This window comes from Mustela putorius, unplaced genomic scaffold, assembly GCF_011764305.1.
Source record: "Mustela putorius furo isolate JIRA1106 unplaced genomic scaffold, ASM1176430v1.1 tig00537248_pilon_pilon_pilon, whole genome shotgun sequence".
NCBI classification, from domain to species: Eukaryota; Metazoa; Chordata; class Mammalia; order Carnivora; family Mustelidae; genus Mustela; species Mustela putorius.
The window spans coordinates 631687-647069 of record NW_025422387.1 but is presented as its reverse complement, the minus strand read 5'-3'; the positions used below and the strand labels follow the sequence as shown (position 1 = coordinate 647069).

Here is a 15383-nt window from a genome sequence, read left to right as displayed (position 1 = left end):
TGTGTTATTTTAAATTTCTTTATTTTTTGAGGATTGGTGGGCTCAAAACCCTCATCAGGGTTGTCTCCTAGGGCGGTGGGTCTCAACCCGGGGCGGTGTCTGTAGGGAGGGGCCGCAAGGACCCAGGTGTCACCTGCCACCACGGAGTAAATGGAGAGTTTGGCGTGGGCTCCGGCCTCCCCCTGCCCGACTCCGGAAACACGTCCGCGTGCGCGCTCCCTGAGGAAGACCCTCCCAGGGCTCTCATTCCTCCCTTTGGTCTTCAGCTGTGCTGTGGATCCCCCAGTGATGGATCCTGAGCGAACGGGACATGCTGGCGGAAAGGATGACGGGCTGGGGGCAGTCAGTGACAGCCAGCCCCGGGCAGGGGTTCCGGAGCTCCGTCTCCTGCACTCGGCTCCTGCTCTGCCTTCGCCCCCGCTCTGAGCTGTGGCCTGCTGGAACATGTGGCTGGACCCGGCCGCGCTTGCTCGTGTGTCCGTCGGTGGGTATTTCTGCCTGCCTGCCGGGTGCCACCGTGACTCCAGGGGCCGGGGGAGTCCCAGCGCACAGAGCCAGGGGCCAGGCGTTCCCGTGGGAGCGGAGGAGCGGGTAGCTTCCCACGAGCACCTCCGGCTGCCCCGCGCATGTCTCTAGAGACAGTGTTGGGGGAAAGTCCCGTCCTCTGTCATCAACCCTATTCCCGCTGCTCAGCTGTTCTCTGCAGACGCTCTGAGCTGACCCCCGTGCCCTCGCGGCCCGCACCAGTTCCGAGCAATGGCTTGCTGTCTGGCTCCCGTGAGGTGTTCCTGGTTCATCCCCTGAGTACCGGGCTCCACTTCCAGGGACAGCCATTGCTTGATAAACGCACGCGTTAACATTCCTGACCCTTGCGCGTCCGCGGAGCTGTGAGTGCGTCCGCACGGCCTTCCCTCGCTGAAGCCAGTGGACCAGACAGCCTGTCCTTGGAGGTTCCGCGTGGATTAACTAAATCCTCTGCTTCTCTCCTGCGTCTGGCTCTCTGACTGTTCCCTGCTTCTCTGCCCTTGTGTGGAAGGAGCAACAATAAAAAATTGAAATGCAGAGCGCCGTGTTTGTTCCTTGCACACACGCTTGTTTTGGTGTGACTGGAGGGTGCCCTGAGAGCCGCTGGCCGCACCTGATGGAGACGGAGGCACTTGAAGTTCAGCCTCTCGCCTGGTCGCTCGCAGTTTGTTCCAAAGAGCTGTTCCCTAGTTATGCTCATTGAGTTCTGCCCTAATCGCTGTCCCTATTTCTGTTCATCTTACTAGATTTGCTGTCGCCTTTCACAGAGTCCATGAAGGAAGCGGCGCAGACACAGTGGGTATGTGTTGATTTGGCTGTCATGCTGGCTGAGCTGGGGAGGGGGAGGGCGAGCTGGGCAGGAGGCAGCAGCGTGGGGAGCGAGCTGGGGACGTGGTGGGGAGAGCTGGGGCGGCGGCAGGGGTGGAGGCTGCGTGTGCTCGGATGGGAACGGACAGTGTTTCTGCCGACACTGCCTGATATGGCCACAAGAGTGTACGATGTCCCCTGTATATTGCTGGTTTTTAATTTGTGCAGATACTCTTTTCTTTTTAAGATTTTATTCATTTATTTGAGAGAATGAGAGAGAGCATGAGAGAAAGATCGGCAGGAGAAGCAGACTCCTGCTGAGCAGGGAGCCCAGTGTGGGACTCCATCCTGGGCCTCCAGGATCGTGACTGAGTTGAAGGCAGACGCTTAACCGACTGAGCCCCCCAGGCGCCGTTGTGCAGATACTCTTAAGACTTGACTGATTTTTTTTTTTTTTTTTTTTTTTATACTGCTGCTGAACAGCAGAAACCACCCCGGCACTGCATCTTCTAATGTTTTCTTCAGCCGCGCTCAGAGTGGGTGATGTCCGGGCTGCGGGCTAAAGGTGGCGGCCCCCACGGGCACGGAGAGCAGCGATCTTTTGTGGTGCATGTAGCTCCGACACTGGGACTGTTTCCCCGAAGAGCTTGAAGGGCTAGAGGGCTTTGTCGCTCCCCACGTGGATCGCTTACTGACTGATGACGTGGGGGCAGGTGGGCTGAGCTGGTGGGAGGGGAAGTTGTGGCAGAGCTGGCGTCTGCAGAACAGAACCAGCCGGCCCAGGGGCCACTTTGCCCTGGCGATTCTGCTCTCTGCTGCGGGGACCTGCAGGGCGCCCTGGTCGCCGGCCCGTGGTTCCCAGTGTGGGGCTGGCTCATCTGTTGTGCCCCCGGGGATGCCCTTACTGTCCGTCGGCATCGTTCCTGTCCGGGCACGTTACAGGCTCTGCGCCTTCTGTGTAGAATTCCCATCGGTCACATCTGGCGCGTGGGACTGCCGCGTGGGGGGCAGGGGGTGCGTGCAGAGTTTTGTGGGGCCCGTGGTGGCTCAGCACGGCTGCTGGCTCTGTGCGTGTGCGGGTCCGCTCATGCCCGTGGCCGGCAGCGCCCGCCTCCTTCACAGCACACACTCTCTGGGCAGGAACTGGAGGCTGCATTTTTCAGGGCAACTTAATAAAGCAAAAACCTCCGGATGATCAATGACAGGCTGCTGGTTTTCTGTTGGACCCACGGGGCTGTCTGGGTGGTGTAGGAGTGGGGCTCCCCCCCCCCCCGGGCCCCACAGGGTCCGCCCATTTGCATCGTAACACACTGTTTCCCTTCCTCACCTCTGGGAACTCAGGGAAACCACGGACCCTTTCTTCCTGACGAATGCAGGAGCCCCGTCTGAGCTGGTCTTTGATCATCTGCACGCCCCTTGTAGTTAAAAAAAAATCACTTTAAGATCTCCTTGATGAAGCCATAAAAAATTTTAATTTGATCAGATATTGGCCCTGAATACATGCATTTTGCACATTCAGTGTGATGGCCCAGGGAGAGTGCGTGCGATGTGTGCCGCCTTCTGAGCGAGGCTCGGTGCTCACCCGGAGGAAAGGCTTTTGGGGGCCAGAGCCACAAACCCAACCCGATTCGTCTTTCCCCAATTTTGTATCCGAAAGCGTGACCGGCAGACAAACCGAGGACGTGGATGCCGGCATTTGTTACCCCGCTTCTTAAAAATGAGTGGATTGAGCCAGCCAGTGGATTGAGCAGAGCCCCTGGTGGTCTTTGTGGCCAGCGATAAGCACATGGCATTTTGTTGAGCAAAAATGGGAACTCTGGAAAGGCACCCCGTGGTCACCAGCCTCCCCAGGCGTGAGGACCTCCCTGGTGAGATCAGTGTCTGATGGACAAGCACGATTGTTGTGTTGCTGTAGTGTGAGGACACGCTTTGTCATGTGGGAGGTCCGCAATGCTCCGTGAACCGTGTTTTCCCCATGACTGACAGGCAGCGCGACGGAGCCCTGCGTCGGGACAGGGTCTGTCCGAAGCGCGAGCTGGATGCTTGGGCTCCGGTGGGGCAGAGCATGACGGGAGTTCAGGGTCCCTCTCGTGGCTAAGTTTAGGACGTTACCACTTGTTGAGTTCTCATGTAAATACCCAAGAGTAACACCTCCACCGATCCGAAAAGGCTTGCCCCTTCCCAGTGAGCAATCAGTGAGATGCTGGCTTTTCTTTACGTAGCTCGGCCGGCACTCGTCGTATGGAGCGGCCCGTGTGGGGATCCAACGGTCTTAGCCAGACGTGAGAGGGAGCTTTGACCTGTCAAAGTGGCTGGTCCTTGTCCTTCCCCCAAGTGTCTCCTTCTCAAATGTCACCTTTGTCTGCTGACCTTAGGACCCTCCCAAGTTGGTATGGATGCGTTCGCTTACTGTATCTGTTATTTTTGTTATATAACAAACCTCACAAATACAGTGCCTTAAATCACACACTTCCTGTCATTCTTTGTGTTGCCCGGGTCAGCTCCCAGGCTGGGGGTCTGGGTGGCCTCCAGGTGCCATGACCGGGCCTTTGTGGGGGGCCGGGGACAGCCACGGACTCTCTCCCCTGGTCTCCGTCCCCCGTGAGGCTCTGCACCAGGGAGAAAGCCTTCTTGGAACTTGTGCTTGAGTAATAGTTTGCTCCGGTCCCTCTGGCCAAGCAAGTAGAGGAGTGGGGGTACAGCCGGCCTCGTAAGGGGAGGGGCTTCCTGTCCCTGCAGGGACACGGACGCAGGAAGGGCGTTCCTTGGTGCTGTCTCTGCCTTCCCTGTGTGGTCGAGAGCTCCTTGAGGATGGGCACGAAGTAGGATTCACTGTGCGTCCCCAGAGGGTAACACATCCTCGTGTTCAAAAGATATTGGTTGAACTGAATTTACCAGGGACAGACCCTTCTTTAGAACTTTTTAGGACAGAAATTTCCACGCATAAGTGAAAGCAGCAGGAATAGACGCGCGCCCCGTTCCCAGCCCTGCTCGTGCTCTTCCGTGCTTCACCTCCAGTCAGTTCATGTGGACACACACAGATGCACACACTTGTATTCTGGAATGTTTGTGTTAAAGTTTGCTCTTGTGCCATTTTACCTGTAAGTGCACTTTGACAAGGTTTTTTTAACCTAAGTACTAGTTTCTGGATACATATTTGTGGGGGAAGACTGTAGCACACAAGGAAGAAATAAAGTGGGACTCAAGAATAACAACGTGATTTAAAATTTTTGCCAATAAATTTTGGAAGAACTCAAGTGAAGGAGTTTGGGAAGGGAGAGGAGTCGGCCCTGAGTCCCAGACGCACTGAATCCGGGCTGAGTGCGGGTCTCCGGCGGCGGTGTGGGGGCCGCAGCTGCAGTGTGCGGCTGGCCTCGGGGGAGGGCGCCCTTGCAGGGCCAGAGCCTGGGTCACAGGTGCAAAGTGCCGGCCCACCGCACGGTTCTTCCTCCCCGAGCTTCGCTGTCATAGGCAGTGACCAGGGAACCGGCCCGAGTGTACAGAGCAGGCCCAGTCCGGGCAGGGGGCACCGTCCATGGAAGGGCCCGCTGACGTCTCGGAGCCAGGTCCCCCCCTGGCTATAACTCGGGTTCCCAGATGGGCCAGGTGATCCTGGGTCACGGCTCTCTCTTTTCAGAAAGGTACTTTTCCAAGTATCTGGCAAAGCATTTAAAAAAAAAAATTGAGCAGGCGGCGAAAGTTCAGTCTGAGGTGATTATGTAAGAGATTATAATAAAAGCTAATGATAAGGAAAGGGTGTTTGTGGTTTAGAGTTTACAGCGGCGGGCGCTGGTTACTAGACTCCAGTGTGAGCCTGGGTTTTTAATACGGCTTGTGTCCTGTTGGTGGAGGATTTTTCAGTAAAGTTCCGCTCAATACCTTTATCTGATTATCTTTTACAAATACAGTATACGTATAAATAACGTAAAGCTTCATTATTCAGCCACACTTATATAATTATTTTAGATGGATTTTTGTAGAGACATGATTTCTGCTTATGTGTTCTGCACAGCGATGTTTCTTGAGTAATTAAGTTTGGCTCTTCATTATCGAATTGCCAGCTTTTGTTTTTAATTCTGTGTTCTTTATTTCAGGGCGCAGGCCTGACTCAGGGAGTCGCTTAGTTAATCCCACCGAATTACTGTCAAACCAGAATCAGATTTCAGTGATCCCAGATGAGAGAGAACTCACTGGCGGTTCTTCTACTCGTGCTTATGGTTTATTCTAGGGAAGTCGTAGACTTTCTCAGACTAAAACCAGCCACATCGTAGAGCTGTGCAGGGCAAAGGCACCCTTGCGGTCTCCCCCTCGGAGTCAAGCTCTTCTGCCCTCTGGTCATTGATCTGACAGGGTCGCCCGCCAGAGCATCAGTCTTCACTGGAACTTCCCTGTGTAGGCTGGACCGACCGGCTGCCCACATGGCTAATGGCAGTGTCCAAGTGGACAGATGCCACTCGGCTCCAAGGCCCCACCCTAAATCTCGTGGGTGGTCTTTGTGGTATGGCCGGCTCCCCGCCAAGGCCAGTGATTGGGCCCGGCCCCGCCTAGACGAAGAGGCTCTGTCAGGTCTCACGGAGGTTATTTCCCAGAGGTGTCGTGAAAAGGCCAAGTTCTTTGTTGCACACGGTGTGTATCCAAAATCATATTTCAAGATGTGATCAATGTAAAAATGACTAACGAGATAGTTCGTGTGTGTGTGTGTGTGTGTGTGTGTGCATCGGGTCTTCAAAATCCAGTGTACCTTTTGCACTCGGGCGCGTCTGTGTTCAGACCAGCCCTGGTTCAAGGGTTCTGTGGTCTCTTGTGGCTGGAGGCTGGCGCAGTGGTCAGCCCAGCTCTGGGTGTGCAAGGGCCGGGATGACCTTTCAAGGTCACTCAGACGAGTGCTCACGCAGCATCAGCAGTGGGAGACATCTTAAAGAAGCCCCAGAAGGGGCTTCTTGGGTCTGCCCTGGGTCCCCTTCAGCCCTCTGAGAAAGCCAAGGCGCCCCTCTGGGGGCTGCTTGTGGCCCCCGACCTCTCTCTGGCTGACTGCACCAATTAGTTTGATTGGATTTCGATAACAATGGCTTTGTGTTATCTCTTGGAATATGAAATGCCTTTGTTTGGGATTGTCCTTGCTTGTTTATTGTTGTTTCTATCAGCCTAAAAGTGAGGTCTCACCTGCTCCGTGAAGGGCAGGGTCGCCTGCCCCTCACCAGCCCCTCACCAGCTCTGCGGGCAGCCTCCGTAGTGCTCATTACCCAAGTGCAGCACCGGTCGTGTTTTGGGAAAACCCTGCTCTGCTGGTTTGTGAAATTATAACCTTGATTTGGCATTTTTAGGAATCTAATTCTCTACCCACTGCTAACTTTGATGTATGCCTTATGGAAATGGAAAGCTAGTCTGCACAGAGTGTTGGCTTCTTGTGACGGTACGTAATAGACCTTCAGCATGCAAATCTGGGTTCAAAGTGAAGATTTCTTTCTCTGAATTCACCAGACTTTCACCACAAAATGTGACTACTTCACAAGAATAAAAAAAGTAAAGCAAATTAGGTATATATCGTAACGGAAGGCTCTTCTCTCCGCAGAAGCAACGATCTTGGGGTGCCTGGGTGGCTCAGTGGGTTAAACCTCTGCCTTCAGCTCAGGTCATCATCCTGGGGTCCTGGGATCGAGTCCCGCATCAAGCCCCACATCGGGCTCTCTGCTCAGTGGGGAGCCTGCTCCCTGCTCCCCCTCTGCCTGCATCTCTGCCTACTTGTGATCTGTCAGATAAATAAAATCTTTAAAAAGAAAAAAAAAGAAGCAATGATCTTGGGTTTACTAGGTCTTCATTGGGTTCAGACCCCCCACAGGCCTGCAGAAAATTCAACTACACCGTCGACCCGCTTTTTCTAAGAAGTACTCTGCTAACAGGACTTTCTCCAAATTCGAATATTTATTTATGAGCTAGCTGGTTCTTTAAACATCTTGAGTTTGAGTAAACATTGCTTGAAGTGGTTATCAAATTCGAGAAAGCATGAGGATATCCAGAATGGCCCATCTGTCCTCTTTGCCGAGGTTAGCGCTGAGCTCAGCCTTCTGGCGTTGTTACGTTTTAGAGAGTTCTTTTTTTTTTAGTTTGGAGCTGGTGCCTCCCTGCCTTCTGGGGTGACAGTGTTGTGTGTCGCCTCGGCACTCGTTAAAGAAAAATAACTTTCTCGAAGTGGTTCATAGGAGGCCCTAGCTAAAGTGTGCTTTTACTTTCAGTGTGCACATGTACTCGTCAAAATTCTTTTGGAAATTAAAATGCAGAAAGCAAGACAGAGTTCACAGGCTGTCGCATGCGCCGTTGGCGGCCCAGGTGAGCACCCAAAGCCCACACAGGTGTGAGCGCCAGCCCCCCGCAACGAGCCCCGCGCCGACTAATCGCTGAACTCTGTGCGCTGCCCCTGTGTCCTGTGAACGCCTGACTCCTCCTCCTGCATGGCCCGTGGCTCTGTACCCGCCTAGCCCTGGGAACCGCACTGCAGCAGTGGGAGCACAGACCACAGCTTTGGTTCTGGCGCCCACCCTCCGTCTCTCAGGGCTTCGGCCTTCGGAGCCCTCCTTGTCTGCGACCCTCCTCGCAGACGCCGCAGGGGCAGCTCCGGGGCCCATCGTACCCGGGGAAGCTAGTCATTTTGAATAACTTCTACTAAGATTGGCTTTCCTCCGAGATTTCTTGATGGAACTGGAAATGTTCTTTGCATTTTTCTTCCCCAAATGAGATCTCTGGGACTTGAGAAGTTTTAATGTAACTCAAAGAGTGGGAAGCTCGTCAGTTCCAGAGCGCAGCCCCCGACCCGCGTTCACACGATCGTGACCTGGGCGTGCAGACGTCTGGAGTGAGCAGAATTGCTTCGATTTCATCAAATCACCAAGGCACAGAACGGCTGGGGCAGCTGGGGGGGGGCGGGGGGGGATGCTTTTGAATAACATCAATAATCCCCAGTTATTTACTCCATAGGTTTAACTGTTTCTAAAAAAAAGAAATCTTCCCTCTAGTGTTCCTGTCGGCATTCCTAGTTGTGGCGTTGCCGCCAGCTTTGGAGCCCAGGGCCCTGGTCCTGATCCAGTCCTGGAGATGCTCCCTGTCCCATCCATGTGTTTTTCCTTTTCTCTTTTCTTTCCTTGCTTACAAACCAATTTCTAAGGGAACAGTGGGAGGAGAAGGAAGAGAACCACACCCCCTAAAGGCCCCAACTCCTGTGCGGTTTTTTGGCATAGGTAGGTTTTGAAAGCCTTCCACTTACGAACCTTGATTGTTCGAAAGCAATTTGTAGCCCTTTTCAAAGTACTTTTTAACAAAGCCATCCTCAGATACTGCATTACAATTTCAAAATAAAAATTAGTACCTTTGTCACCCGTAGGTCCTGCGATTGTATGTATATTTCAAAACAACACTGGCTGTGGTTTCTACTTACAGAGAGCTTCGTTTCCGAAGGTCATACAGATGTTAAAAATGGATCTGTGTGATGTTTCTATCTGTTATTCCGTTATAAAAAGGCATGTATTAGCGTTGGGGTCTGTTAGAAGGTCACGTGTATTTGTAAGTATCTCTCCAACAGGACCCTGGCTTTTTGTATCTAGTAACGGGCCAGATTAGGTAACGGTTTCTCACGCACACAGTGGAGCAGCCTCTGCCCCCACCCCTGCACACGCACAACACACGCGCACACACACACACACATACACACGTGCACACAGACCCTCTTTTTCACTTTCTGCATCGATGAGCTGATCTTGCAAGAGAACTGATATACAAGGGTTTTGACTCTTACATTATTTCAAGGCAAGAGAAACAACAATAAATATTGAGAAAAGAAAGCTAATTTGTATTTAGAGCATTTTAATATAGAGAATGCTTTTCAAAATCAATATAAGCCAGCTGGCTTTTGCCAGTTTTGTTTTATTGTAAAGATTAAAAATAAACCAGGTCCAGATTTTTTATATTGTAACTCTATTTTCTTGACTTACTAGGATGAGATCTTAAAATATCATTCATAACATGTTTTAAACGTCCGTAGAGGACTTGATACTTATTTTATCACGGATTGAGTAGATTTAAGGAAAATAATGCTCTAAGATATGTAAAGACCAGCTGATAAATCCAGAAATTTCCACAGAGAGTCCATTCATTCTGCTTATGGATATAAGACCCAGTTTCATTAATTTGTGTTTGTTTCAGAAGGAATGTTCCTGAAGGGAGCACTGTGGGCTTATGCAGTTCTGACTGCAGACAGAGCTTATTTCTGATGGAAACAGAGGCGAGGCCGAACCCCTATTCCGCCCTCCCTTAATTAATCAAATCTCTATAGAATTACATTGAATCTGTTTTTGTCAAACGCCGGTGTTCACTTTCAAGTTTAAGTACCAGGCTGCTGGGTGTTTCCGGTGTGTGAGCACCCTCTCCGGGGGCCGGTCGAAGCAGCAGCACCCTGTCCTCCTCTGCACACCAGTAAAAGTCTCCAGCTTTCTAGTGAGATTGGAACTACACAAAATGGGACGTTAGGCTCTGGACTTCAATTTTTAATTTCAAATTGTGACTATTAGCCATATTTTCCATTAAAATTAACCTTTTTTTCACGCAAGTAGGGAGGAGAGTTTAAATGTTTGAAGGCTTTCTGTCTTAAGGGCATCTTAAAAGGGGGTGCGTCTGCGCTGCGTGGTGCAAGAGGGCGGCTGTTCCAGGCGTGAGGGGCCCCAGATGCAGGACGGGGCACGAAGGACCAGAGCGGAGCGGAGACGCGCGTCTGTGCAGGGAGCCGCGGTCCACTGCCCCGACCACGGCCCAGTACTCACTTCCAGCCCCTTCCCTCTCCTCCCTCGGCCTCCTGCCCCTCCTAACTCCCTCCCCGCAGGCGGGGGCCGGGCGGATGGTTTCCATTCAAGGATCTGTGTCCTCAAACCAGGGTTCCCACACGTCTCCCCTGGCTTCTGCACGCCACGGACAGGCTCCCCACGGGCTCTGCCATCGGCGTGTTCGCTGTCTGAGCTTCCCTAACTCTCTACTAACGTGGTAACCGTACAGCCGTCCGCACGCATCATGCCTAACCTAAGGACCTCTGTGTATGTGCCACTTACCTGGGAGATGCATTTCTATGGGCTAACCCTCATTAAAAGCGGAAGGAGCTTTTGCTCTTAGAAAGTAACTAGTGTGGGAGCGGCTGCGCGGATGATCCTTCGTGACGTGTTCCTGGGTGATTTATTTTAGAGCCTTCATTTTATTTCCAAACCGCAGCTGTAACGGACTACCCAATTTACTTCTTGTCCTTTTTCCTTTCTTTTCAAAAGCCGCATGCCAGGGGGAAGATCTACGTCCAGAGTCAAGGTAAGAATTTTTAAATTTATGTATTTTTAAAGACGAGTCCTTCTAGAGCTGTGCTCGACTTGTTTGTGGTGAAATCCTACGGGGCCTTAGATGTGCCTCCTAATCAGTGCGACGGAGGGACCTGTCGTCTCCTAACGTGAAGGTCAAGGACAGCTACAGCGACGCTGTAAAAGGACAACTTGTCATACGGGTCACTTACCAGTTTCAACCAGTAGAAGTGCAGTGTGCTCCCTCGGCGGTGTGTTTACAAAGGGGGGAAGCGGAGCCCTCCGGCGCCAACCTCACCCCTTCCTGCCCTCACCCAAGCAGTCCCTCCCCAACAGGGGCCTCCACAGCCCGTGGGGAAGCCCGCAGTACGTGAATGCAGTGAGGGGACCGCTGTGTTCCCGTTGAAACAACAGGAGTCCCGGGAAGAGGCCACTGCAGCGGGGACACGGAACCTGCCACGAGACTGGGTCAGTGCCGGTGCGGAGGCCGGAGGCCCGCCTCGGCTGCTCCGCGCCTTATCGCCGGGGGGACATGCTCGGGGGTTTCTGTGAGACACAGAACCACAGTGGTTCAGTGGTTCTGAAGCAGAAACACTTAACTCCATATGTGTGTACAAAAGGAGTCTCCAGGTGTGAGCGCGGTGCTGTCTCTGCCTGACTCCTAGCCGAGGGCCACATCGGCGCCCCAGGCAGGCACAGGCTTGGCCATGGCCTCTAGGACCTACACCCTGAGTCATTGTGAACACCACTTACCCTGTGTGGACCTCAGTTTCCAGCTCGATACACTGGGGGACTCTGCCTAGTGGGGCGTTCAGGGATCCCAGGGGTGTGTGGGCTGCACCCACCGAGGGTCTGTGCCCAGGGCGGGCGTGCAGTGCACACTCGCTAACTAGTATGAAAGTGAGTCATCGGCGTCATTGGGTGTGGGTGACGATCTCGAAGGTAAGTTGCGGAGAGGGTGCCATGGCTTAATTTACACATCCTGAAACTTCAGATGTTTCCCGTTGTCACAGTGAGCTGTTAAGGGTCGCCTGAGTGCCCTACATCTTAAATGTTCGGTTCAGAATTTTAAGCTTAAATCTGTTCAAGGAGATGAGATGCCAAGGCTAGCAGGCCATCCCGTGTGATGCGGGGAGGGCCCAGACTAGGAGTTTTAAGCAGAGACATAATTCGTACGTGGGGCCGTGACGCAGAAGCCTGCTGCCTTAGTTAGAGACGTGGCTGGCCCACCCAGCCATGGACGGCGAGGCCGGGGGTGGGGGGTGCCTTTCCTCGCTTCGGACCCGTGGGCTCCCTTTGAACGTCCCGTGCGGGGGGAATGAACAGGCGTGCACAAGGCACTCGGAACTTTGAGCTCCTCGTAAGAACCGCCTAGGAGACCATTATTTGCACGTGGACACAAGGTAGCGGGTCGCATCTAATCAACGTGGCTGCTCTTTCTCTCCTTCGACCCAGGAGTCGTGACTGTACCAAACGCTGCCTTCAGCTGGGACACCTTCCTCCGCCGCTCAGGTGAGACATTTCGACCAGGGTGCTTCCTGTCCAGTGGCGTGAGGTACATGGGGTACTCCTGGGGTTCTTCAGGTCAAAGGAGCAAGGGGCCGGGGAGCGGGAACTGAGACCAGGGTACCCTGGCTTCTCTGTCCCAGAGACATCATGAGTGTCTCTTCCTTGGGAGCATGGGACGGAGAGAGGGTTTGGAGTCTTCTGTGAGATATGCGTATACCCGTGAATATTTTGTTTCCTCCGGTTTACCTGTTTTCTTCTGGTTTATCCATTTGCGATTAATGGTTAGCACTGAGCCCTGACCAAGAAACCTTTGCCTGCTCAAAGTCCACAGAAGGCTTTTCCTCCATAGTGTTAATGTTTTAGCGCTTTCATTTGGATTTTAACCCATCTGAAATTAATTTCTGCGTGTGATACAAGGAGGAATCAAAACCCCTTTCTTCCTGCACGTTGTGCTAGTATCGTTCACTGAAAATGTTGTTCTTTGCTGAATCGTGGGTTTGCAGGACGTTGAGCTGGTGCTGTGAGTCGGTAACTCGGCTTAGCAGCTGTTTCGGCTGTTCTAGGTGTTGTGCCTATCAGTACGTTTCCACCCACCTGTCACTATCTAATAAAACCCCGCTGTATTGATCTGCAGATGAATTTAGGGAGAATGGAGAACATGATCTGTCCACTTTGTTGAGTCTCATTTACCTTCATAATGATTTGTACAAGTCTGTTTTTTTAAAGAAACGGGCGCCTGGGTGGCTTAGCCAGTTAAGCATCTGCCTTGGTCTCAGGTCATGATCTCAGCCCACATGGTGCTTCCTGCTCAGTGGGAAGCCTGCTTCTCCCTTTCCTCCTCTTCCCCCTGATCGGGCTCTCTCTCTCTCAAATAAATAAAAAATTAAGGATTTTGTTATTTTTGATGCTACTCTAAAGGTTTCTTAAATTTTATTTCTGAATTGTTTGTTGCCAGTATACAAAAATACAATCTATTTTTTACATCATATCCTAAAATCTTATGAATTTATTAATTCTAATCAAAAATCCTTTGTAGTATTGAGTTCTACAGACTTATTTGACCAACCCTTTTTTAAACACATTGCCATGTCGTGATGCAGGTGATACATACATTTCCATCTTCATACATTTGCCCAGTTTTTTTAAAACGTACTATAAAATGTGCCCATTTTATAAATAACATATAATGTATTATTTCCCAGGGGTGCAGGTCCATCAGTCTTACACAGCTCACAGCACGCACCATAGCAGGTGCCCTCCCCAGTGTCCCTCACCAGCCACCCCATCCCTCACACCCGCCCCCCTCCAGCAACCCTGTGTGTTTCCTGAGATTGAGTCTCTTACGGTTGGGCTCCTTCTCTGCTTTCATCTGGTTCCCTTGCCCCTCCCTGCCCCTGGGATCCTCTCCCTTGTTGCTCAGATTCCTCAGATCAGGGAGATCACGTGAGAATTCTGTCTCTGACTTACTTTGCGTAGTATTCCATTCTGTATATGAACCACATCTTTTTTGTTTTGTTTTGTTTTTTATTTATTGATTTGACAGAGAGAGAGAGAGATCACAAGTAGGCAGAGAGGCAGGCAGAGGGAGAGGAGGAAGCAGGCTCCCCACTGAGCAGAGAGCCCGATGCGGGGCTTGATCCCAGGACTCTGGGATCATGAGCTGAGCCAAAGGCAGAGGCTTAACCCGCTGAGCCACTCAGGCTCCCCTGAACCACATCTTCTTTATCCATTCATCTGTTGATGGACATCTAGGTTCTTTCCATAGTTTGGCTATTGTGGACCTTGCTGCTATAAACATTGGGGTGCACATGCCCCTTCTGATCACTACATTTGTATCTTCGGGGTAAACACCCAGTAATGCAATTGCTGGGTCGTAGGGTAGCTCCATTTTCAACTTTCTGAGGAACCTCCACACTGGTTTCCAGAGTGGCTGCACCAGCGTGCATTCCCACCAACAGTGTAGGAGGGTTCCCCTTTCTCCGCATCCTCGCCAGCGTCTGTCATTCCTGACTTGTTAATTTTGGCCATTCTGACTGGTGTGAGCTGGGATCTCATTGTGGTTTTGATTTGTATTTCCCTGATGCCGAGTGACGTGGAGCACTTTTTCACGTGTCTGTTGGCCATTTGGATGTCTTCTTTGCCAAAATGTCTGTTCATGTTCTCCGCCCATTTCTTGACTGGATTATTTGTTCTTTGGGTGTTGAGGCCTGGTTGTTTTCTTTGGAACACCTGAAAACAGAATCTCTGGGTTAGGTTGTTGATGCCCTTAGAGCTTTCGTGCATAGTCTCCTGAGAAGGCGGCACCAATGAGCAGATCACAGTATCTTTGAATACAGGAAGTTTTCTTGCCCACCCATGAGCCCCATAAGTGTATGCTCTTGGGGACTGGGCTGAGCAGCCCCGTCATTCTGCTGAGGGTGTGGGAAGCGCCACCACTGACCCACCCAGCGCAGTGTAAAGGGTAAGAACTCTTCTGTTCCAACCCCCTGTTTCTTGTGAGGGTCGACGTTGCCAGGGTACTGTTGGGGGGAAAGGGGGGCTCTGACGTTGCAAGCCTGACGTAAACTTCAGAGGGGAGCTGAAAATGCAAACCACAGCCCTGTCTGCAAGCAAATGTGCAGACCCCAAGCCCGTTTCCTCTCCAGAAACATCAGACAGAACCTCCCCCTACACTGTAGGTCAGCGTTAGGGTTCAATGAAAAACGAAAATTTCCAAGCATTTTATAGAAACCATTTTCCATCAGCCTCGGGGCCAGCAGCAGGGCTGTTCCCCACGTCATGGAGGAGTCCCAGCCGCCCCAGTGCTCCGTCGCGCAGGGAAGCACAGGCCATTACTCAGATCCAGCCGGGCCCGCTGGAAATCGCCTGTCGGGAGGTTATTTCAGCTTCTCTATATCATGGGATGCCGCTGGCGCTGTGACTAACAGTCATAATTTCCAAAAGGAGAGTGATTTTTCATCGAGCCTGTAGTCTCTGGTTGATTGTTTCGTTGGTCTTATTATGGAGTGATTAACGGGACAGCAGCAGGATGGGTAAGACTCCTCAGACCTGCTGGCCAGCAGCTCCACCTTCACGGGCGTAGTTAGAAGCCATGACCGTGGCCGGGACCCGAGGCAGAGGGAGGCGGGCGGTGTCACGGTCGCCAGCTCGCTGGTCCTGGCGTCTGGTGGAAGCAGAGTTAATGGGTGTCTCTGGGTTTTATGAGCAGCTGTCTGTTCT

The 15383-nt window shown here is 52.0% G+C and overlaps 1 protein-coding gene across 1 annotated transcript in view; it reads left to right on the top strand.

The window, feature by feature from the left end:
- GLT1D1 (glycosyltransferase 1 domain containing 1) overlaps positions 1 to 15383 on the top strand; it is an 81790-nt gene that overhangs the window by 24988 nt on the left and 41419 nt on the right. The window contains 4 exon segments of the mRNA XM_004778213.3: positions 1272 to 1284; positions 1286 to 1324; positions 10632 to 10668; positions 12111 to 12167. Coding sequence (XP_004778270.2) covers positions 1272 to 1284; positions 1286 to 1324; positions 10632 to 10668; positions 12111 to 12167 — 146 coding nt within the window.